We start from the raw sequence: 25,892 nt of genomic DNA on the forward strand, positions 1-25,892 counted from the left end.
CGCAATGGATGAACTTTATTTTAAGTAGGTTTAATAAGACCGAAATATGTAAACAAGCAAAGCGATGTAAGCACGCAACTAAATAATCCAGCTTATGCGCACTAAAAACTATTTACAATAGGTTTAAATTAGCAGCTGTTTATGAAATTCTTTACGTTTAGCAGACAAACAATGCTTTTTTTCAATTATTTAACTTAATTAGCTGGTGTAATAATAAAGTAAAGATATTTTAACAAAGTATCGTATTGTGTTTTTTCATAGAGAACACAAATCAAATTAAGCGCATATAAAAAATCTTGATTCGTACAGTAAAAGGATTAACTTGAAATAGCGAGGAACAACACAGCAAAAAACATATGGTTTCAATCAAGGCAAGGCAAATAAACTTGTTTGAAATAATGGCCGCTGGTTTGCGTTATATAACAATGTCAAGTATTTGAGGCAGTTTTGACCCATTATATTACTTTCTCACATTAAAATAACCAGTTTTCGTGTTGCTTCACTGTTAAGCGGACGCAAACCTTTCGAAAATAACCACCTTTGGACTGTTTATTGTCAATCGTAAACTAGGATATTCTTCATACAAAACGGACTATTTAAAAATACAAAGACAGCACAGTTAAATGAGTTTGTTTGTAATAACGGGGCAACTCGCAACAAGTGTTAGTTAGACATTAGTGACATAAACAGGCTTTGGCGAATGCTGCAGATCCGGTTGGAGGACCGCCAGTCTAGATACGTTCGCATAAGCAAAAAGAGGTGGATATTTTCGAAATACTAAGCCTATAGGTTGATTACCACAGCAAAGTGCTGGGAAATTAAATTGGTAATAGAGATGTTCATTCGACTGGGCTACCATGATTAAATTCAACATTGCCTAGAGCCCATGCTAATCGCGGTTAACGTAGCCATAGTAAAAAGAACAACGTCGTTGTTATTTTTGTGGTAGGGTTTTCTTGATTTCACAAAAAGCACACGTTGCCGCCACCTTGTAGTAGGTTTGGCGTCATGGGTCGCGCATCACAAAGACACGGTCCATTGCTTGACGGCGCAGTCTTCGCCGACCGATACCACTGTGTGGTCGTCCAACCACGCCAGGCCTGTCACCGTCCTCAACGGGTGAGCTCCTTTGGAAAAAAAACAACAAACACGCGTCGTAAATGCATTTTGTTTTTATATAAAATGGTCAGATCCCTGTAGTACAAGTTGGATGTCGATTTTGGCTTATGCGCAGGTAAAACGAAGCAGAAAATCAGACTTTAAGCAGCCGAAGCCTATGCTAAATACTAGGGATTTGTTCGGTACCTATAGGCCTTATTTACCAAATATCGACATTCTAACAGCGCACCACGGCCATCCGAGCGTTTCATGGCATTTCGATTAGATCGTAAGCGCTCGCACAGGATATCCACCTACTCACAAACTTTGGCGAAACCAGACGGCTGCAGCGTTCAACCAAACACCACTTGGATCTATATGACAAAACGATATCCGACTCACTTTTCGCATACTGCTTCTTGTCGGTGGCCAGGTCCCACGCGTAAAAGTCGCCGACTTGTCCCGACACGAGCATCTGGCCGTTGGGCGAAAAGGCCATGGAAGTCACGTTGCCAGTGTGCCCGTACAGCTTTTTCGATTTCTGAAATTGTAAATTTGTCCCAATGTATCGACGTGTTTTTTTTTAAGATGGCGTGGGTTGATTGTGTTTCAGGTTGCCAAAATGGTTAGGTCAGTGGTTTTCAACCAGGGTTCCGGGGAACCTAAGGGTTCCGCTAGTGCAGTCCAGGGGTTCCGCAATTTCTAAATTGTTTAGCTAATTGAGGTGTGTTTATTACACTGGGGTTCCTCGAGTCAGTGGAATTATTGCTCTGGGGTCCTCGAGCCAGTGAAATGTTTCCATAGGGTTCCACCCCAGCAAAAAGGGTTAGGTAGAGAAATTGGTAAAGCCTGTTTTTTTTTTGGACATTTTTTTTTAAGATTTTTTGGAGCATAATGGTTGAAGGTTGTAGTAAGACGTAAGAAGAATATCAAAGCCCATACATTTGAAGGTTTCAAATAACTCTTTATTCATATTTAACACCAGTTAAATATATTTTCGCTTCTTTATATGAGTATAACATATAGATTGCTAAACTGCCGCAAACAATAATTTCCCAGATTTAATAAAATGAGTAATCAAGAAGTAATCCCGTTGATTTAAGTTGTTTCAGGAAGCCACGGATTGTAAGGTTAGTAAGCCAGTGAAAAAACAAAATAAATTTTATTGATCAAAAATTATAGCGAGGTCAATAGTGCGGGGGTAAATCTGCACTAGGTCGATAGTTTATTTTTACACAATAGAGAGGCACCCACCAAGCAGCTTTCACAGGGTATTTTCATCCCAAAACGCCTAAACTAACCTCAAACCCGTCGGCGATGTTGTAAAGAAAAATGGACTTCTGCTCGGCCACCGCAACCATTGCTCCATCGCTGGACGCCGCCACAGCGGTCATCTCGCTCAGGTCAATTCTCACATCTCTCTTGCTAAAACCGTTGGTTTCGATGTCATACAGGTCGCAGTACTTGCTTTGCCGCTCCAGCTTCGAACATATGTTTACTAGTTAAATTGGTTTGTTAGAGTCGAATGTTTTACCGATCAACGGCAAATCACCGACCCGGTGGGCGGTGACAAGCAACCATTTCGATGTCAGTCGTATTTTGCCTTAATTTTTACCCTTGCTTCGTGTTAAGCCAATTTAGTGTTGCTTTGAAATCTGAAGTTGCCCACCGAAATAACTATATTTTCAAATCCTAGATATGTTTGGTTGAATATTTAGTGACACGTGTAGCACGGATGTCGAAAGATCCATGTCAGAAGTGGAAATTTATGAAAACTCCTTCGTTGTAAACACACTAGTAAACACCATATATTTCATAGAAAACCCTATATTTCATAAAGGAACTTTAAGAGGGCTAGATCACAGTTGCTGAACACATATATATGTGTTGTGTATCTTTCATTATACTTCAAATAGTAAGCTATGATTTCAAATCCTTCCTTTTCCCTATAGTTTATTTCGAAGCATCAAAAAGACAGCGGTGAATCTCTAACAGAGTCGAACTTACCGGGCTGGGTGCGAACAAGATGCCGCCCGCCACTGCGATCTTGGCAGGGTAGATGGCTTGCCACTCTTGCGTTGCCACCTTGCAGCCGTTCCGGATCATCACGATCTGGCGAGAGAAAAATGACGCAGAGTTAGTCTCCGAGCAGCAGACGATCGAGTGGCCATAGGCGAAAATTTTGAAAATTAACAAAAAGGCAAGACAAGCTAGCGGCGTACCTCCTTTTCACAAGCTACCACCAAAGCGCCGTCGGCGGCGAACGACATGGAGACGGGCTCCGTGTCGAGCGGAACGGACGTGCAGGTGGAGAAGTCGCAGCTCTCGGCGCAGGTGAAGCGGACGTTGTTGTCCTGCCCGATGCTGATCAGTCTGTTGTCGTTGGCGTCGTAGAGCAAGGCAGTAACCTGTAGACGATCGAAAAAATTGAGCGTGAAGTCCAACGGTTTGTGTTTGAGTTTTGAAACTATTTTGTGGGTGTGCTGCAACCTGTTTTGGTTCTGTAGTTTGGGGGCACAGAAGGTAAGTTGAAAGTTGTTTTCGGAATTTTCTTTTAATATATAATATATTTAGAGATTTATTTAAATCCGAAAAAAAATCTGCACAAGAACTGTGACAAAAATCGTATGAAGTTGATTTTGTAACCGAGCAATGCCCTTTTTTTTAAAGAGTTACAGCGAAACAATACAAATATACTTTAAACTTTTATTATATATAATTGGGAATTTAATTTTCGATATTTTGGCGTCTTTTTCCCTTTGTGTGTTTTTTTTTTTGAGATGTCAAGGTCCCAGGTATCAAGAACAAAACAAGGCTTGGTGCATTAAGAAAAAAACAATAAACAAAGTTAAATTCAACGTTTGACACGTTTTTTCGTTGGAATCGAGGCGCGTTTGGCCATGGGCAAATGTATTTATAAATTAATCGAAAAACCGTAGCGAAAATCATTTATAGGGTTGCCAAAAGCCATTGAGCTATGCGAGCCGATACGCAAACTTTCAGAACAGAACCTGGAAAATTATTTCGGCCCAAACTATTATTTTTCTTGGCGCCCTTAAATTTTCCATCACTCTAAAGTTTAAACGCGTTGTTCGCCGAACAAATGTATGAGTATGTACTTTTCGACCTCTAAGCCAAAGTATGGCAATATTTGTTAAGCATCGCTGAACTAAGATGTAAAACATTTACATATTAATATTACAGTGAACAAGAATATATAGTCAAGTATTTGTGACATTAACAAGTACAGAAGGAGGTGCGAAAGTAAACCAGCCGGTACCCATACCGTATTATTTTACACTCACACTAGCACACATAAGTTGTTAAAATTCAACTGAAATGCATTTTTTTTTAGATTAGGACAACAGGACAACAATATTAATTTTCATAAAGTGTAATATGTAATGTTCACACATATTCGAGATTTCAAAAATATATTAACTGTATAAAAATACAATCGCAAACGTGTTTTTAACTTGTTTCGCGCAAGGTGTACAATCTATATTTCAAAAAAATGACAAGAATTGCAACAAAAAAACATATTTAATTTTTCTAACAAAATATATTTATTGTTTTGTCAATTTTTTTCAGACCAATTTATTCGTCTTTCTGGCTGATTCTTCGGCCAACGTAGTAAATAAATATGTTAATGATTAAGTTTGGCAGAGCAGAACTTCTCAACACAGCAAAACAAAAAAATAAACAGCTTTCTATCAACAAATAAATGAATACACACAGCGCCCTATGAAAGGTTAAAAAACTTATGTCTATTTAGGTTTTAAAGTGTGGCAAGCGTGTAATAGGGCCCGTTTGCTTCAAACGATTCATGCAATTGTGATACGTATTAGATTAAAATATCTGACCTTGGACGCATGTCCTGTGCCCTTGAAACGAATTCCTTCTCCAGTAGTTGGATTCCACTTGATAATTCTTCCCTCGAAACTAGCTAAAATTAAAAGTTATAATTTCTTAGTACTAATATTGTTACAGTATAATGAAGACAAAATATATATAAATTCTGTAACGTGCAACTTTTAACATGGTAAAGTTATCCGCAATCCTGTTTTACCTATTTAAATTGATTTTTAACCAACAGAAAACACAACACAGCAATTTTACACATGCTAACTATTTTCGAATTTTTTTATGGAAATGTAATAAACTGCACCATACCTGTGAAAATAGCTTCTTTTGGCTGCACGGCGACGCATGTGATGGACTTGTTATGCCCCACAACAACACGTAAAGGCTGCGATGGATTGTGGCGGTCCAGGTAGTTGATATCACCTGAAAAAAAATTACATAGAATTCATTGTTATTCAAAGAGCTAGTATGTAACTGTGAAGCGAAATTACGGCGACGTACATGTTGAAATATTTTGTAATGCAGTGTAGGTTAAAAGTTAAAAAAAAAACTCATTGCTGTAAGGTAGCACATTTAAGTTATTCCTATTGCTCTTTACCGGCGGATAAACGCGTAGGGCTGTTTAGATGCTTGATAAACTCCAAATTTTAGTTTGGAGGGGCAGCAGGTGTCGATTTTAAGGCAGCTTACATGAACACGAACACGACTTGATATAGTTTATATGTATGATAAATTGGCTGCCATGTAGTAAGTCAGTGGACTTTATGTTTTAGGTGGAAGTTCTGGGTGGTATTGAAGAATCGTTTTGGCAAAACAAAACAGCATTATTTCTTATGGCCCTCCAAATTCATAATAAGCCATTATATTAAACAATGAGCGAATATGTGTGTTTATGTTCTAAACTGAAAGTTTTGTTAATTTAAACCAAATGACTGAAAATGTCTTCACATTTCACGGAATAATCTCCCCTAAATAATCTTATAATCAAAGAGTCGCCTCTGATTGCACACACATATGATATAATATATATATGTACAATGTACAATGCTTCGAACAAAAATAAACTAGTATAGGTATTTTAGCCCAGCTTTAATTTAAAGTATTAATAAACGATATATGTAATAAATAGTTACTTGATTTTAACACAATGATGATAGGTCATACTTGGAAACCCATACAATCCGCATGTATACAAAAGTTAAATGTTGTCTCACCAGATAAAGAAAGTGATAGGATGTAATCGCCTTGCCATAAACACGAAACTTGCTGGTCTGCCAGTTGTGTACCCATTTCAAATTTTCTAAAAGAATCATAATGTACAATTTTCAAAAAAAAACATAACAGTAAAATTAGCTTCAGCCAACAAAGTGAAAAACATTTATCTGGCAGTTTCTAAAGTGTTAAATGATTTATATACCATATACCATACATGATCAATGATCATCAAAACACTGTCTGGTACTTTTTTTTATGTTTAACAGTTTTCTAAAAGAGTTCTAAAAAGAATTTGGAATTTTAAAATATTAAAAGATACTGGTCATAAAGTGATTATACAAAATAATCATCCCATCTAATGATAGCAAAGATATCCTTACACAGTTGTTGTTCGAGTCGCCACATCCCATATCTTGACTGTCTTGTCTGTAGACGCTGAGAGCAGTTCCATGCTATCAGGGCTAAAGCAAACACTACATACGCCAGTTGCATGGGCAGGATTACCAAACTTGAATTGTTCTTCCTAGACATAGCAGCACAAAAATACAAAATACTTGGTTATATAAATAAAAAAATAAATAGTTAAAATATATAGGTTCTAAACAAATCAGTACAAATGCCATGGTCAAAAACAGTAAAAAGTTAAGACTGTTAAGCTAAAATCAATTCAAACATAATCGAATGCAATAAAATATTTCAATACTTTGTGACAATTCTAAAAAATGTCTGCGTCTATCAGGTATTGTAGTGATATAAGTAGGACTTTGATTGGGGAATTTTTTGTCTTTTCTTTTCTGTAAAATTTACAAAACAACAAAGTGGTGATTTAAAGCATTGAACTACAAACAGGCAATACATTTTTGCGAATTTAGTGGAAACCACAATAGTGTAGGCCAGTGCTCCGCAACCGGTGAGCCACGACGTTTCCGGAATTGTGTTACTTGCATTGTTAATGCTACTTTTAAATGATTAGTTGAATTACCGCGCAGAATGTATATGTCATTGAGGCAAGTATTTCCACCTTACGCAATAATCCGTGTGTAATTTTATGAACTTTCCAAAATATTTAAAACTTATCTTAAAACCTATGTTGCCATTTATAACCAGAAATCAATTTCAAAAAATCTTTTTTACTGACTCAACTACCTCAACTACCAGGATTTTAAACAATCAAACATACAGCAAATGTATTCTAATTTTACACCAAAATGAAAAGGGAGATTACCCATTGCTCAACCCAATAAAAAAATCATTATCTATTTTTCACAATATGTGATTGGCCAATTAGTCTCAGCTGTTTTGAAAATTGAATTAGGCAAAAACGAACGAAGCACAAAAGTCAGTTTTATTTTTCGAATGCTATCAAAGCCGTCTGCTCTCTAACCAGCCAAGGGGGTAGAATTTTCAGGACTTCAACCAGCTTTGGAAATTTTAGGAAGTCTGCAAAACCGCAAAATTAGAAGACAAAAGAATGTAATACATAAAAATTTTCGGCGCCTTCGGCACGTTTCTTGTTAAAACGTTTCTTTTTATGTTGGCAGCCTATCATATTTGGTGAGGTTGATTATTGTTGATCGATATGCATTAGGAGATGTGTGCCGCCGAATTGTTTTAGGTCTGTTAGTGTGCCGCAAGTGAAAAAAGTTTGTGGAGCACTGGTGTATGCTGTACAACACAGATTTATTTGTTTAATGCAAATGCTTAACTGATTGTATTGGGAATACAACACACGGCTGTTTTCTTGCCAAGATGTTTTTGAGTATCATAACATCTATTGAAAATGCCACTTTATATATATATATGTTGCTATTTAACTATTTTAACCACATATAATTTTACATAAAAAACTTTTTTCTTTAACTTTGTCTTATCAGAGCACTTACTTTCCTTTAAAGCACCACTTTATATATTTTACCTATTTTTTCACATAAGATTACAATTTGACATCAAACAAGTATTTTTTAGAGCTTTTTCTTACCCGTTCACCAGTTTTTCCATTATAACAATAAATGTTGCCATCCATTGATGCCACAACAAGTAATTCTCCATTTGGTGAAAAGCGAGTACACGTTGCAAAGCGTGAAGCTCCCTAGCATGACAATAAAAATTGTTTTAAATTACAAACGAACGAACAACTAATAGTATGAAAAATTTTATTACAAAAGTTATTATTAAGTTAATCTGCTTTATAAGGTGTAATAAATGTCTTATACAAATGTAAAAAGGGTTACAATTTGTTCTTACCATAAAGTAGCATAAATGTGCCATTTGAAGAGCATGCAGTGACAGGCTTATACGAGGGCATAATGACTAACTAAGCCCTCATGTACAGGATGTAACTTCATAGAGCGATGCGCATAAAGACGCACTTGTGAAATACAAGGAAACAGTGGACATTTACAGGGATAAGGCAAACATCAAAGGTTGGGGACTTGCAAACTCATAAAAGTAGTTACTCCAAATATAAACCAAATCATAAATCAATTAAAGCAATGTGGAAATGTATTCAACAGTTAATATCAAAACGAGTGTGAAATTATATTATACTAAAACTAAACAATCACCTTGTTTGTAGGGTTAATACAAAAGATTATGCGAACATTATGCCTTATTTAAAAAAGTTCGCACACTAACCGTGCATTCCTTGGCTTTTTTGAAAGGAGGTCCGTTATAATAATAGGCAATGGCGTCCTCAGAAGCAACGGCACAGCGATATGGGCGATTCTGCTTGATGTCTATAGAATTGGCAGCTTTCAAGAGTTCTGTTATCTCACTCAAGCTGGTTGCCATGTCCCATGAAAACACCTTTGCCATTCTAAGTAAAATTGAAAGGTTACACCTTACACCTATATAGCACTATTATTCCCAGCGTTGCTTAGGCAAATTGTACTCATCCCTGATTATATTAAGACAAAAGGATGTGGACCCCAAGAACAATGCAGCCTGTGGCCGAAAATTAATTATCATTAACTCGTGAAGTTTGCCCTACCTTATATTCTAATGTTATTCGAATAGTTTGAGCATGGTAAAAAACATTTATAAATGCTTGGAGCAGGTGTGCTTCTTGGTTTTACTTTATTATACACAGGGCGCACAGCATAAATACTAGGATTTTTCGCAGAATTGACAGAATGAAATACTTGTTGTTTCCGTGCCTCACAGTAACACACTAAGTATGCCTTTCCCAATGAGAATACCTAATGGTGTTGACAGGTTGTCTGATGTAATGCATAAACAGAGGGACAAAATCTCTCTCTCTCTAAATATATATATATATACTAAATGTACAGGTACAGCAAGCACTTAAATATGCAGATTGGGGTCACTGTTTGACAAAGCATTAAAATAAAAGTCACCTTTTGAATGCCAGACATCATGTCACATGTGCGAGTGTAAAATTCAAACTACAGCCCACGGGACAGTTTTCCTTAGAAAGTTTAAATAATTCTTCTGGGTCGGCTAATGATTCAAAACAAATTAACAACAATTTCATAAAAGTCAGTATAATATTTAATAAATATTTCTTTGATCTATCCTTTGTTTTATTATATTTAAGTCAAACAAATTAACATAAATTTTAAAGCCTTTAATCTTTATCCAGCCCGCAATCGCCAGTCCATAGTGTTATCCGGCCCTTCATGCAAAAAATTTGGTGACCCCGCTTTAGAATATAACAATTATTTTGAAGCATTAGCAGTCCTAGTTCTAGGTACACTATCTTACGAATTTTTGCCAGCTCCACAAATTCCAATTCTCTTGCTTTCACCATCCCAGCAAATGTCACGAATTTCACCACTAATCATATTTCGTTCGAGCTGCAAAAAATATATTTCGATTTTAGAAAATCTAAATTTTCATTTGGTTTGTATTGAAATAAAAAAAAAAAATTTTAAGACAATAAAAAACAGCAGTTATTCATGAATTATCACCATTTGAAACCTAATACAGTGATGCCTCAATCAAATCTAGTGCAAGGTTGATATTGAATAATTGCACTCGCCAGTCAAATGTGTATCTACCAATTAACACTAGCCTGGACATAATAACACTTGTCAAAAATGTTGGCAAGTCGTCCACAATTTCCATCTTACCAAGTGGTTTTTCATGATTGATGTAACCTGCCTTCTATTTTAGAGCATTAACATAGATTTTATATAGTCTCAAACTATTGGATGCAAAGTACCATATATAAGGCACTTGTTTAATTCGTTTTTGTATTTGAACTTAAGCATGAATAATTATTAGCAAGTAAGGCAACTGTTTAGTTTCGGGAGTTAAAGATAAGTTGTAGCAGATCAAACAAATAAATCCAGTAAGTCTGCTAACACAAACTTTCTTTGTTTATGGGCACTATTTTATTTCAAGATAAAACTATGGCCACTTTAATTTTTACCGACGTCTGTACTCGGAAATAGGTAATAATACTTTCTAACGATAAACCACCACTATACACAGTTTTACAACAAACCTTGCACATATGTTCTTCCTGGGTGGTATCCCAGACTCTAATACCTCCACTTTCATCAGCAGAGCATATATAGTTACGACTCGGTGCATATTTTGCCACCGTCGGTCTTTTCGCATGTTCACAATACATTTCGTGGTTTTTAGGATTCTTTAAAAATAAAACCAAATGTTGAGACACTAAAAGGGAATATTGATAATCATCATTATAATCATTTAAGTATGGCTTAATTATGGTTTTGTTGTCAGCCTCTGAAAAGAAAGTAATATACACATTTGCGTATTAATAACTAGAATCATTGAGTTTTGGAAATGCTCAGAAAACTACACTATTAAATATAAGTTCTATTAGGCTGTTAAGCTAAACAAAACTTGAAAATTTTAGAATAACAAAATAGTCAATACAGACATGAGTCAAGAGGAGAAACACTGTCCAACAAATATTACATGATAAACAAATGCTTTTCCAGAATCTATCATGTTACAAATAGATAAGTTATACTTACAGCAATGTCTCTTACAACAACACCATTGCCAATACAGTAAAGAAATGTTTTATTATGAGGGTCTGGTCCCATAACATAGGAAGTTGCACGAACAGTAGGTGGAGAACCAGCAAAAGACTCCTCTGTGAAAAAAATGCTTGAGTATACTATATACATAGCGAGATAGATGTAGCCAAATAGTCCATAATGAATATTAAAAATTGTTCTAATATATATATATACCACAAAACGAGTAAATCTTTCAATATATATCAATGTTTAAATTAAAAATAATATCAAATAGACACTTTATATCGATTTTTTTTATTATTAGAAAAAAAATAGCTTAAACCAACATGTGAAACAAAATTCTTAATACATACTTGGCTCTATTTTCACCATTGTCTTGTGGTTTTTGAACAGAATAAAGATAAATCTAAGTCAAGAAAAAAAACTGAAACGAAAAGGAAAAAACATAATAAAACTAACAAAGGTGATATATCACGCCGATTAGTTCACAAGGCAAAACAAAGCATCACTGTAAGCACAGTAGCAACTAGTGCAAATGATGTACACAAAGGCAACAGTCTCTTGGTTAAAATGATTGTGGTTGCTCATGACAATATAAATATGTCTAGCAAAGTATTTCAGCAAGGAAAAATATCATTGCACAAAAAATAAAAAAGCAACCTCAAGCATATTCAACTGCAATAGGAAAGTTGTGTAATTTTTCACATTGTTATGTATAGCAACATATAGGCTGAAATTAATTAATGAATACAATAAAAAGCTAAACGATTGAATACATAACAAGCTGAAGATACTATAATTGGAACTTGCACTATTTAACCAGGTCACAAAATTAGAATTAAAACAATATTGAAATGTTTCACTGTCGCAAAAAGCTGTCAATGATCATGATATAAAATGTAATAATAGGGTAGAACAAAACAAATAAAGAATGAAGAGAAATATTTCACAACAAATAGTAAAGTTGAAGAACACTTCCATAAAGATACGAACTTAATGCTACAAATTAAGCTAATTCAATTGTTTTGTTGAAACGTAAGATTACATAGTATGTTATTGAAAAACACTTATATTCATAAGTAATTTACAGTGATACTACTACATATTTGTATGGAGCACTAAAAGAAAGTGTAGCAATAGCTAAACTTGATTGTGTCTGGAAGGTGATTGAGGAGTAATGCGAACGGTGGGTGAAGAATAGTCTGTATCGGTAAGTTTGGGACTAAGTTTTAGCAAACAGTTCACTGTATCTGATAATCTAGAAACTCCACGCTCATGCAAAATATCAGCCGCAGCACAAAGGTTACGCTCTGGTACGCCCAGCTTTTGGCAAGCATCAAGAAAGTTGTCAACATTTCTTCTGCATTTGGCCATCGACAGCTTAGGAACTGCAGGGGAGGGAACATGTATGGTGGGTATGGATCTTGCCTTTATGTGGTTTGCCAAGTGGCATAAAACAACACCGTCGGTCAAAGCGGGAAGCAAATCTTGAGGAAGTGGCATTTTCAGGGTAACTTCTATACTTTGCCGGAGTTTTTCAAGCTTCTCCATTTCCTCATACATTTTTTCGGCTCTACGTCTCATAGTAAAGGACAGTGGGTCTTCCCTTTGAGGCCCTCTTCTGTTGATGTAGGCTTTGCGTGGCTTTATGACACTGAGGAACTGTGCTTCATCTGGCGCTACGTCATTTCGCCTTGTTGGTCCAACATTCGGCTTTGGTGCAGGTGTCGGTGTGTAACCAGGAAAGCTTGATGTCAGGTTTAGTTTTGCCTCTTTTGAACTTCTGCGATTGTGGTTAAGATTCCTTGGGGTATTTTCATTTTTTATCACTGGTGGTTCTTTAAATACCTCGGGTTTAACACGCTTAACTGGACTGGTTCTTGGTGACTTCAATTTTTTAATCGGACTAGTCCTTGCAGATCCTTCTCTTGATTGAGAATCTATCTTGCGCTCAGGTTTTTCAGTTGTGTCAATTCCATTGATATTACTTGGAACATCTTCCGGCCTTTGTTTTTCTTCGGAGATCTGTGACTCCAAAACATTTGTGTTACAAGCTCTTTTTCGGGGAGAAGATCTGCTGGAGGGTATGGAATCAGTCCTGTGATCATCTGTAGATCCGTTACTCATACTGTCTAAATTAGTTGAAGCCAGCTTGTCAACTACATTAGCCAGAAAGTCCAAGTTTGGATGTGAGCTTAAATCCTCTCCACGTGATGTTGCAGCAGACAAATTTTCATGATCTCCAGAAGATTTCATAGACTCAATTTGCAGGTATTTAAACAAATGAACCTTTCCTTTTTTGAGTACTGTAACAGGAGGGTTTACTAGCGGATTTTGGTCTAGCGTTAGTTTGTTAATCGAACCTAATTTTTGAAAGCATAATGGAATCCGAGATATCCTGTTATCATTTGCGTTTAGGTGAACCAAGGGCAATTGGCATAATTCGTTTGGCAGCTCAAGAATGTTATTTCTCGCTACATCGAGATGTAGTAAAGATTCCATCGAGCCGATTTGAGTTGGCAATGCTGACAGTTCATTTCCACTTACATCCAATTCCTCACAGTTCTTTAGAGCCCCGATTTCACCTGGCAACGTGACAATACAGTTGTTGCTCACACGAAAAACTACCAGCCCAGACAACTCACAAATTGTTGATGGAAGGTTGCTTAACAAATTATTGCTCAGATCAAGGACTTGTATTAATCTTAGCCGAATCAAAAAATCTGGGACTACTTTTATGAAGTTGTACGACAATATCAGTTGTTTTAAACAATACCACTCGCATAGTTCTAGTGGTACTTCGTTCAAACCGTTCTTTGAAAAGTCGACATGTGTTACGTCCGTAAGATCATGTTCTGAACTACACAAGACAACGTCTTTTAACTTTCGGTTCGTTAATACAAGCTGACCGGAGTATTGCGCGTCTTCAAGCAACTTTTCTGATTGTCTGGTGCTTGAATGGAGAACGGAAATCATTTTTATGCTGCAGTTTGTTATTACAACGCTGTGGTCACGAGTAACGGGTCATTTCCATATCAGGTAAAAATATCTTGCACTAAATAATTCACATGAATCGCCTTTATTTAGTTTCACATCCAAATTAGCAGATAAAGTTGCACCGAAACAGACTGCTTGTTTAACTAGCGTAGGGCTACAAAGTAATGTTTGTTTTTTAACGCTGCCGCTGTTACGCTGTGTACAGTGGTGGTTTTCCGGAAATTGCCAAATAAGGTTCGCTGTCCGTGACGCCACAAAAACCACTGAAGCATAGCAACATTATTGCGTCATAATTTCAATCTTCACCGCCACTTTGTGTGAACAAAATTTTAAATCCTTTTCGCCACTGCAGCGCTGTTGAGGTTAAACGTGCAAAAAATATTTTCAAGGATACTGGTTGTAAAGTGGAAGGACATTTTTTGTGGCACGCTCGTCACGATACTGGTACTTCGTTAAACCATTGTTATAAAGATGGCAACTACTTCAAGAATCTTATCTCGACTTCTTTCAAAGGTAATTCGGCTAATGATTCAAAACAAGTCCTGATTTAAGCAAACGAAACTGAAAAGTTAATTTGATTTGTTACAATACTCAATACATTTGTTTACCAAGTCACTTTTGTTTTGCAGTCAACCATCCCAAGTGCATCATGCATTTCACAGCGGTTGTACCACCTATCCAATTTACAGGTAAAAAATCATCTTCAAATAAACCGACTTTTTATTCACGAAAAAGCACAAAATCAACTAAATACATTTTTTAATGTATTATTTCATGAAAAAAAATAGCTTAACTGTTATTGAATATTAATTTAGTATATTATGTGATCAAGTCAATTTTTTTAAACTTCTAGTGTTCTGCCACATCAACACCACCAGAAAAGCTGAGGGTTACTATGATTCCAGGGGATGGAATTGGACCAGAATTGATGTTTTCTGTAAAAGTATGTGATTAATTTTTTTTAGTGTGTTTTTATATCTTTTGTAATTAAACAAATAGGATGTCATCCTAATTCGAATTAAAAAATACAATTATTTTTAATTCAGGAAGTTTTTAAAGCGGCAGATGTGCCTGTTAAATTTGAGGAGTTCTGGATAAGCGAGGTTCAGGACAGATGTTCAAAAGAGCAAATGCTTGAAGTTGTTGAATCCGTTCATAGTAACAAAGTTGCAATTAAAGGTGAATTTTATTTGTAACTATTCATTTTGTATTGACTTCAATCCAAATAGAGTCTTTGTGTAAAATGTCCTTAACCTATAGTTCCAGACATTAGACATTTCCAAAGGTGCATATATGCCCTACTTAGAACCTAAAAAGCGAACTATTTAAGTCTTAAATGAATGAAGTTCTCTAAACAGAAAGTTTGCCCCTTAACACTACTCACACTACATCAACATAGTGCTGTTAAATTATTCCATCTTTTAAATTTGCTGAGGAACAATATTAATACATAAAATATTTTAAGACTTACCATAATTTATTGGTTCCGATCTTGAAAATAAAAACAGTAGACTAGTATTTCAAGTTGGAATGGACCCACACTTAATTTATGTTGACTCTGCAAAGCTGTGACTTTGTATTGGTGTAAATGATTCATGTTATGTTTAAACCGGAATAGTAGAAAGGCTCCACCCAGCAACTAATACACAATATCATTTTTTAAATTATTTACTAATTTCTAGATTTGAAAGTTTACTTTTTGATGAGAAACCTACACTGGTCTTGAATTTTACACAGCATTTAAACAATTAATAAAAAAGCGTACAATATTTAGGTTAGGGTGATGGTTAGCTTTTGGTGTGGGTGGGTCGAGTATTATCATATTTATTATTTAATAATAATACTTGACCCAACCAAACCCTAACACTAACCCGCACTCTAACCTAAATAATAATGTAGGTTGTGGAAAGGATTCTAGACCAGAGCAGAGAAACCTAGCAAAGATACGTTTAGTAAACATTTAAGTTAGTACTGCTGTTTGGTTACAAAAAGAAACAAACTAACTTAAGTATCGTTTTTTTAAATAGGTATTTTGGCAACACCATCATGGTTTGATATTGGAGAGCTTGCGTCCGTCAACATGCAGATGAGGTATACATCTAGATTTTAATTTGATTTTAATTGTTTGTTAATCTACGTGGTTTGAAGTATGTACTAATTATCAAACCAACTAAATAATTTTATAGAAAAGAACTGGATCTATTTGCCAATGTTGTTCGGGTGAAAAGTTTGCCAGGTGTTAAAACTCGACATGGCGACCTTGATTTTGTTGTAATCAGAGAGCAAACTGAAGGCGAATACAGCGCCCTTGAACATGAGGTAACCTAAAATTCACAGTAAAAATTTCCCCAATTTTTGCATATTTTTTGTCATAAAATAATTTAGGTATATATATATTTTGTAAGCTACATGAATTATTGCCCTCAATAACATTTTTAAAATCCTGGGTGGTGAAATAATAATTAAACCTTTTTTACACCAAGGATTTGTAATACAGTGCCCTAGCTTGCTAGATACTGTATACTGGTACCAAATATAAAACTGCTTTTAAGAAATTAACTGCGATTTTAATTGTACAATGTCAAGTGTCCTGTCTTTATTGTACCATTTATTTTTAAGTACTATTTGTATGTATTAACTGATTTTTAGCCAGTCGAATGTTGCAAATTTTAATTGTCAGCAATCAAATGTAAATTGTGTTAATCACTTTTGTACAAAACATATACTGTGTTTGTTTTACAGAGTGTTCCTGGTGTTGTTGAATCACTTAAAATTATTACACGCAAAAAGTCCAAACGAATTGCAAAGTTTGCTTTCGATTATGCCACGAAACATAGTCGAGGAAAAGTCACCGCCGTTCACAAGGCAAATATCATGTAAGTCTAATAAATATTTCGTTACAAACAATATGTGTGTCTCTGTTCTGTAGGAGATTTATTTAACTTAAAGGGCATATATTTTTAATAAATTTACTTCATTGTCATTCACCAGGAAACTTGCCGATGGTATGTTCTTGGACTCGTGTAGGGAAGTTGCCAAACTTTATCCCAAGATACAGTTTGAATCTATGATTGTGGATAATACTTGCATGCAGGTACATTATTCTACCCCTTATATAAGTAGTTGCTAAGTTTATTCAAGAAAGAGATTAAAAAGTAGTATGTTGGTGACATAAAAACAAACTTTAGCTTAGTTTATTCTAATTGCCATCCTATTTGCGTTTATAAAACAGAAATAACCAATTTAGGTCAAAAATTATTTCGTTTATGATGGCAAATATCATGCACTGCTAAAGTTTTATTAACAAACCAAAATGCTATATAATGTATATTAAATTATTTTAAATCAAAACCTGCTGCTTGCTACTTGATGATTTGATTTCAGCTTGCCTCAAATCCCGGTCAGTTTGACGTGATGGTAATGCCTAATCTTTATGGTAACATCATCGACAACTTGGCGGCGGGTTTGGTCGGCGGTGCTGGAGTGGTTCCTGGCGAAAGTTACAGCCCAGACTGCGTGGTTTTCGAAGTTGTAAGTAGCAGTTGTAAATAAACTGTGGAAATGAGTAGAATTACTGCACTACAGTGGCGTAGAGTTTCAGCGTTCCATATAATTTATTTAATGCGTAGTCACCTCTTTTACACGAATCGCAATAAAATTTAAGTCAATTTTTACTTAAATAAAAAAAATGCCACTTATATGGCTAAATACCACTTATATGGCAAACAAATAATAAAACCAACAAAAGTGTTTTTAATCAATTAAAACCTCGTGCATATAGGAAGGTGACGTGGATTTGCCATTCCTTGCGTAACCTCGGCAACCGCTTGAGCAAAGATTAGGTCAATAGTCTGAGCAAAGATAATGGTAAGATTTAGTAAAACCTCAGAAGTTTAACAGGAATCCCATGCTTTTTGGAGCAGCAGTGATATGCTGATGGGGATATGAACAAGTTTTTTTACCCACATTTCACGAGCCTTCATCTGACATCTGTGTGTCGTTTCAGGGTGCTCGCCATCCCTTCGCCCAGGCCGTGGGCAAGAACATTGCCAACCCGACCGCGATGCTCTTATGCGGCACAAACATGCTTGCGCACATGAACCTCACTGCTCACGCCGACCTCGTCAAGAACTCGCTGCTGAAAGTGCTAAGGGAAAAAAAGGTATCCGCAAATTGTCTATGTTGAAAAAATAAACCACAAGCACGTTTGACGAAAGCGCACGTATTTTGATGTAGGTTCGGACCTCTGATTTGAATGGATATGCAACCACAACCGAGTTCACAAATGCTGTCGTTGCCAACCTGGGCCAAGCCTAGATCCGTTTTGACGCCACGACAATTCCCTCTTGCTATTGTTTTGCCTGATGTTGTTATTTGTTATATTTATTTATATCTGTTAGATGTCGAGTGCTGCTGCTTATTGTTTACAAAATAATCAGTTGTGAAATCTCACCCTGCTTTATTTTCCCGAAAGTTAACCCTGAAATTTCTCACCGAAGTTTTTCTGACCGAACATTTTCAGGGCGAAATTTTACAGCTGATCATCCCGTATACGTTTTTCTACGTCGCAATGCAGTTCTTTAGAAGTTTGTTAATGTTTTGTTTACTTTGAAAAGTTCACGATTACAACACAAGTTTGGTAGTAATTTGGTTGCTTTTGCACATAACTCGGTTTCAGAAAAAGAGAGAATGCCTGCGGAAATCATATAGTATTCACCTAAATTTTTATTATATTGTAGGTTTAGCTAAGGAATTGTAAGAGGTCGCAACTATTTCATTAAACCATGTAAAAACTACCCATATAGTTGTTAAAATAAACTATTTGTTGAACTAGGCTATATTTTGGAAGACAGTTGAAAAATTTAAAAGATCGTTCGGTCCTTCAAAACCACTGTCAACCAGTCCTAAGGAGGTTTTGACTTAACCCAATAGGTGAAGTCAAACCAACCGAGGTTTGTTTTCGACTATAGAAGTGTTAGGCAGTTACCTAGTACCCAGGTCAACAGAATTAGAGTCTGGTTTGGACATTTTTGGTCTTCAGTTTTGGATCTAGTTTTATAGATATTTACCAATAAAAATGTTTTTGGGTTGGCTACCATATATACACACAGGTCTGTTGAATGTCAAAGTCAGAAAGGTCGAGTAAATCGACGTATTCTTAAAAGACTTCGATACGCACTTGTGTCATCACCAGATTAAGTGATTGTATAAAATATCTTTATTAAGATGATATTGTAGCCCCTGCAGCATGTTAAGCGAAGCGTGTCTTATGCCTTTTTATGTACGTGTTCGCATTTGCCTTTTTCGTGTGTTTTGTGTTTGCGTGTCGCGCACGTGGCAACTACTTACATTCATCAGAACACGCTGACCGAATACAAGCTTGCCACTACATTTGGTGACCCCGGTCCAAGAAACGAAATTTCTTGGCTATAGACGAGTTTAATGGTTGAAAATCAAGATTCAAGCATGCAAAGCGCCGTTTCTCTGAAGCTTCCGACGTTTTGGGTCGAGCAACCTCGAGTATGGTTTCAACAGTCTGAAGCGCAATTTCACTTAAGAAAAATTACGTGCGATGAAACTAAGTACTTCCACGTCATATCTGCCTTGGACCAGCATACCGCAAGTAGACTGATCGATTTATTGGAAGATCCACCAGAAAGGAACAAGTACAACGCAATAAAGGAGCGATTACTGAGCACATTCAGCCTCTCCGAGTATGAACGAGCAGCAAAGCTTTTGCACATAACTGAGCTTGGAGATCGCAAGCCGTCGCAGCTTATGGACGAAATGCTCTCGCTTATGGCTGGACATGTGCCATGCTTTCTTTTCCGATACCTCTTTCTGCAAACTATGCCAGAAGACATTCGTGTTGTTTTGGTAAAAGAAAGTTTCGAAGATCCTCGCTTTCTGGCTCAACGTGCTGACATGTTGTGGCAAGCGCGAAATGATGATCAGCAGTTTACTATCGCAAAAATCAAGAAGAAGACAAAAATACAAAGGAACGAATCCGTTGGTTTGTGTTTCTTCCACGAAAGGTTTAAAGACAAAGCGAGGAAATGTCAGCAACCTTGTTCGTTTCAGGGAAACGACACAGCCGGCCGCTACTAAATGCTTCAGCGGTCGGCAAAAGAGGGAATTTGTTTTACGTATGGGACAAAATATCCGCAAGAAACTTTTTGATCGACACAGGAGCGGAAATCAGCGTTTACCCTGCCTCATCTCTTCAAAAACGGAAGCAATCCAGCGGCCCCAAACTTATCGCAGCCAACGGAAGTAACATAAATACATATGGAACGAGAAACATATGTTTAGATCTGGCATCTGGTAAATTTTGCTGGCGCTTTACTGTAGCCGCTGTAGCAAAGCCTCTTTTAGGCGCAGATTTCTTGAGAGCGCATTCTCTCTTAGTAGACCTCCGGCACAATTGCCTGCTGAATGCTAAATCATTTGCCAGCATTCCAATCAGCAACGCAAAGCAAAGCGCGCCGCAGTTAAACACGCTGGTTTCGGGCAACAACGTGTACAGAAAGCTTTTGGAAAAGTTTCCAAACATCACAACGCCAACACTATTCAGCGTGGCTCCAAAGCACCAAGTGGAACACTTCATTCCAACAACAGGCCCGCCAGTGCACGCAAGAGCAAGACGGTTATCTCCGGAAAAGTTGCAAATAGCAAAGGACGAATTTCGGAAAATGATGGAATTAGGAATAATCAGGAGATCATCTAGTCCATGGTCGTCACCACTTCATATGGTTCCAAAGTCATCTGGCGACTGGAGACCTTGCGGCGATTACAGGCGATTGAATGCAGCTACCCAACCTGACAGGTATGCTATACCGCATATTCAGGATTTCTCCGCACGTTTAGCGGGAGCAAAAGTATTTTCTAAAATTGATTTGGTAAGAGGTTATCATCAAGTACCGGTTGCCAAAGCAGATATAGCAAAAACTGCGGTGATCACACCTTTTGGTTTGTTTGAATTTCTACGTATGCCGTTTGGGTTAAAAAACGCCGCACAAGCGTTCCAACGCCTTATGGATACAGTTTGTCAAACGCTTGATTTTGCATTCGTTTATCTAGACGACATTCTAGTTGCCAGTAAGTCAATAAAGCAGCACCTCGTACACCTCAAACAAATTTTTCAAAGACTTGCAGATAACGGACTTGTTATTAACCTAAACAAGTGCTCGTTTGGAAAGTCTACAATTGATTTCCTTGGTCATCGCGTCGACTGCAATGGAGCAAGACCACTTCCAGACAAAGTTTTAACAATCCGTCGCTTTCCAAAACCAACAACACTTAAAGCACTACAAGAATTTGCAGGTATGGTCAATTTTTACCACAGATTTATTCCAGCTGCCGCACGAATAATGTCCCCGATATACAAAGCATTGTCTACAAAAAGCAAGACACTAGTTTGGACTGATGAACTACAGAGTGCTTTCAACAAAGCAAAAGCAGCACTGGAGCATGCCACTACGCTGGTTCATCCGCAGCACCAGGCTCCAACCGCCTTGACAGTCGACGCATCCGAAACAGCTGTCGGGGCAGTTCTCGAACAATACATTCACAATACGTGGATGCCACTTGCATTTTTTAGCAGGCATTTACGACCAGCCGAAACTCGATTCAGTGCGTTCGATCGTGAACTCCTTGCGTTGCACCTGTCCGTCAGACATTTTCGCTACTTTCTCGAAGGAAGAGCATTTACAGCGTACACCGATCATAAGCCTCTCACCTTTGCTTTCAAAAAAGTTGCTGATCCTTGGTCTGCGAGACAACAACGCCACCTTACTGCGATCTCCGAATATACTACAGACGTCAGACATGTAGAAGGTAAGCAAAATGTGGTCGCAGATGCACTTTCTCGTGTATTTCTTAATTCGGTTCAGCAGGACCTAATTGACATTGATTACTTTCAGTTAGCAGCAGCACAGCAGGATCCGGAAGTGCAAGCCTACCGTACCGCTATTTCAAAATTAAAACTCGAAGATATTTGTATTGGATCGTCCAGTGTAACTATTTTGTGTGACATTTCAACAGGTAGTCCACGGCCTATTATACCAAAAACTTGGCGAAAAAAAAGTTTTTGACGCAGTTCACGGTCTAGCCCATCCGTCTATTCGTGCAACTCAAAAGCTCATAGCATCTAAGTTTGTTTGGCATGGCTTAAACAAAGAAATACAGGAATGGAGCCGACAATGCATCAAGTGTCAAACAGCAAAAGTGCAACGCCATGTTCATTCACCATTGGAGACCTATCCCATTCCAACAGCTCGATTTCAACATATCAACGTGGATATCGTTGGACCTCTACCCACATCGAAAGGCAACAGGTATTTGCTAACAATTGTAGATCGATTTTCCAGGTGGCCGGAAGCAGTCCCAATGCCTGACGCTACAACAGAAACGTGTGCACGTGCATTTGCATTTCATTGGATTGCCCGCTTTGGCGTTCCTTCGGAAATGTCCTCCGATAGAGGGCCACAATTTACGTCGCAGCTGTGGGCTAAAGTCACTCAACTTATTGGAATTAAGCATAGATGCACTACAGCTTACCATCCCCAAGCCAACGGTCTCGTCGAACGCTTTCATCGGCATTTGAAAAGCGTTTTAATGGCACGAATGCAGGCAGCAAACTGGATAGACGAATTGCCCTGGGTTCTATTAGGAATTCGGGCTACGCCAAAAGAAGATTTAAAAGCATCAAGCGCGGAGTTGGTCTATGGAACAACTATTTTCCTGCCTGGGGATTTTATCCCTCACGCAACTAACTTGGGTGAGCCGACAGAGTTTCTTCAAACGCTTCGAAACTCAATTGGTAACTTTCTCCCCACGCCAATGTCAAAGCATCGTAATGTTATCATTGATGTTCCGCGTGTCTTGTTAAGTTGTGCATATGTTTTTGTTCGCAAAGATGGTTACCGCCCCCCTTTAAATCCTCCTTATGAGGGCCCTTATAAAGTTTTCGAACGCCACGCTAAGTATTTTGTTGTAGACATTGCGGGACAGCGACAAACTATCTCTGTTGATCGCCTTAAACCTGCTTATGTAGACCCAACGCAACCAGTGCAACTGCACGTTCCCAGAAGACGAGGTCGGCCACGTAAAAATTTTAACCCGCTTCTGGGGGGGAGTAATGTAGCCCCTGCAGCATGTTAAGCGAAGCGTGTCTTATGCCTTTTTATGTACGTGTTCGCATTTGCCTTTTTCGTGTGTTTTGTGTTTGCGTGTCGCGCACGTGGCAACTACTTACATTCATCAGAACACGCTGACCGAATACAAGCTTGCCACTACAATATCGATTTACTCGTCTTATTTAGCTTTGGCATTTATTTTCAAGAAAATATTTTTCCATTGTCATCAGGAGGTTTTTTGACTCCATGTAACGAAGTTTTAAATGATGCAATTTTCATACCTCACGAGCGTGACGCCACGAAAACGCGCAGATTATGTCATGCTGTATGTCACACAAAACGACATACAGTCCCCGGGGAAAATGATCGGCATGTGGTCCCATATGAATTGGGAAGTGCTCATAAAGTCTGTTAAGTTGCACTGAAACCCTTCGTTTCTAGATTCAAGGTAAATCCAAAGCAATAAAGTTTGTAGTGACTATGGTGTGGAAGCCACAGGATCACCATAATCCATAACGATTGCTACCTGGAACGGCCCGGGACCGAGTTCCCGAAAATAAGTCCTTTTTAACGAAGCCATGCCCCAAAACTATTAGTAGCCTCTTTTAGTTTCATCGAACGCTAGGCCTGGGTTTTTTAAGGTTGCATGCTCTACGAGGTAACTTTGTGACGTCATTCTTGAACATTTCCATCGTCTCGGTAAGAAAATTATTCTCATTCGCCCTGTATTTAGCTTTGTTAAACCAAGCAGCTGAAAGTCTTGTCTTATATTCAGTTAACACGACTTCTTTGATGATACCAAAATTACGTCTCATCGTAACAGGGATGAAATACTGCAAATTAGTCGCTGGAGTAAAGAAATAATTTTGTATTCTGGGGCAACATAGATTACCTCTTACAGTATTGGGTGTCCCCGATTAAAAATAAAATGACTCGTTTATTGATAACTTTAAACGAAGTTTGAAGTGTGTTCTGGTTCACAACGAGAACAGTAGGGATTTTCGGGAATAAAACACATTTAATTATGAGCGACCGTGTTAAACAAATGTGGAACAACTCCCAAGCTCTGGGGTTGAAATGACAATAAAATTACATTTCCTATTCATTTTATTCGTCTGTTTACCGCTACATATGCATGATTGTGCCCACATATGTCACCGAAAAACAATATAAAGGGACTTGTTTCTTCTTGTAAGCGAACAAAAAATAGGCATTAGCATAAAGAACTTCGAATTTAAAAAAATATTATAAGACGTTATTTGTATTGCTTCCTTAATTTCCAAATTGAAAAATCTTTCTCAGAACCAATCTCAATTTATATAAACATGTGAGCTACTGCGGTCGGCGACCCAATTTTGGGTCGCAACCCATAGGTTGAGAAGCACTGATTTAGGGCCTATGAAATCAAGATCAAGTTTACAAAAAGTAGGCTAGTTAGTATAGTTTTAACCGTTTTCAAATTACATTAACAAATATCTGGGCAAATTTGCTCTAATTTTGTGATAACAATAGTTAACAAAAAGCATGCCTACATGATAAATATTAACAAGCGACAGAATACGACCTGTAATTTTTACGCTGTATTGATGCATGTGTCGCTATAGATAAGATTTTCAGTTATGAAAAGGCTCTCTATAATAAAACACGCCTATTAACCGCTGTGTGTAAAACTATTTCTATGGTCTGTTTAAGCAATTTCCACATCCTAAATGTACTTTCCAAAATTGGCATGCATTATTACAAAAACCGAAAAAGTTGAGAACATTTGTCGGATGTTGGCGGCTACATTTAGATAAGTCATTATGTTGGCGTGTTGCTGGTCGATTAATAGGTCTATTTCAGGCAACTGGTTATTGTCCTAATGAAGATTCATGTTTAAGGAATTTTAAAGTTTATCGGGTTTGGTTTTACGTTGCCTTAAGCGGCTTTCAATATTTGATAAAAGTAATGTATAACAATGACTTGAAACCTAGCTACCAAAACTACTATAAGCGTTTTATAAAAATACAAATATTCCACTTTTCCAGCCGTTCGCTTTATAAAGTCAAAAAACGTTTTTATGGAAAAAAAATTACCCCAAACTAAACTGAAACAGAAATTACCAATTCTCAAATAATTTTGCAAAACTAACCATTAATTTGTCCATTTATTAACTAAAATATAAACAAAAGCAAAATATGAATAACTAAAATTATGTAAAATACGCATTTTGTTCAGTTGTAAGATTTTAACAGGACTTAGGAAATGACCTTGGCGAATTTTGCATTACCATTACCAAATGTCGAATTACGTTTTTGGGCATTTGTGGTTCTTGTTGATACAATTACGTTACACCGTTCAAGTTAAGTGCCAATTCAAGTCTTCGCGCCGCGTTAAGGTCCGTGGGAGAGAATTATTCGAGCTATCAAACACGTCAAAGGCACATGTTCGGTTTTCAAACACTTTCGAATTAACTATCTCTGCAACATTTCAAAGCAAAATGCTCCTTTTAGCCCCCACGGTCCTACAGCTGTCGATGGGCAATTGTTTCGTTTGTTAGCGTGGGCGCTGTGTTGCGTCATAAAATAAAGGCGTCGAGAACAACAATCACGTTTGCGTCATT

At 37.2% G+C, this 25,892-nt stretch overlaps 4 protein-coding genes across 4 annotated transcripts; 2 read left to right on the forward strand and 2 right to left on the reverse strand.

Annotated features, from left to right (window-relative positions):
- LOC146163803 (WD repeat-containing protein 1-like) lies at window positions 1-12,219 on the reverse strand. Its single transcript, XM_083381184.1, has 15 exons — window positions 11,510-12,219; window positions 11,148-11,269; window positions 10,646-10,792; window positions 9,901-9,992; window positions 8,812-8,992; window positions 8,156-8,266; window positions 6,558-6,700; window positions 6,177-6,262; window positions 5,272-5,385; window positions 4,962-5,044; window positions 3,321-3,506; window positions 3,106-3,210; window positions 2,400-2,579; window positions 1,501-1,639; window positions 1-1,127 (listed from the first exon to the last, which is right to left on the reverse strand). The coding sequence occupies exons 1-15, from the start codon at window positions 11,526-11,528 to the stop codon at window positions 1,021-1,023; spliced, it is 1,815 nt and encodes a 604-aa protein (XP_083237310.1). The 5' UTR covers window positions 11,529-12,219; the 3' UTR covers window positions 1-1,020.
- On the reverse strand, window positions 11,581-14,363 carry LOC146163804 (DISP complex protein LRCH3-like). The gene has a single exon (XM_083381183.1). It carries the CDS (start codon window positions 14,130-14,132, stop codon window positions 12,297-12,299), a length of 1,836 nt encoding a protein of 611 aa, XP_083237309.1. The 5' UTR covers window positions 14,133-14,363; the 3' UTR covers window positions 11,581-12,296.
- Window positions 14,364-14,510: 147 nt separating this feature from the next.
- On the forward strand, window positions 14,511-18,694 carry LOC146163805 (isocitrate dehydrogenase [NAD] subunit beta, mitochondrial-like). Its single transcript, XM_083383044.1, has 11 exons — window positions 14,511-14,666; window positions 14,783-14,842; window positions 15,007-15,096; window positions 15,200-15,332; window positions 16,181-16,244; window positions 16,340-16,472; window positions 16,896-17,029; window positions 17,145-17,247; window positions 17,538-17,684; window positions 18,160-18,315; window positions 18,390-18,694. Exons 1-11 carry the CDS (start codon window positions 14,625-14,627, stop codon window positions 18,468-18,470), a joined length of 1,143 nt encoding a protein of 380 aa, XP_083239170.1. The 5' UTR covers window positions 14,511-14,624; the 3' UTR covers window positions 18,471-18,694.
- A 720-nt stretch (window positions 18,695-19,414) lies between these two features.
- On the forward strand, window positions 19,415-20,917 carry LOC146163806 (uncharacterized). Its single transcript, XM_083383045.1, has one exon. It carries the CDS (start codon window positions 19,596-19,598, stop codon window positions 20,259-20,261), a length of 666 nt encoding a protein of 221 aa, XP_083239171.1. The 5' UTR covers window positions 19,415-19,595; the 3' UTR covers window positions 20,262-20,917.
- The last annotated feature ends 4,975 nt before the right edge of the window (window positions 20,918-25,892 follow it).

Source organism: Ascidiella aspersa, chromosome 2 (assembly GCF_963924565.1).
Source record: "Ascidiella aspersa chromosome 2, kaAscAspe10.2, whole genome shotgun sequence".
NCBI classification, from domain to species: Eukaryota; Metazoa; Chordata; class Ascidiacea; order Phlebobranchia; family Ascidiidae; genus Ascidiella; species Ascidiella aspersa.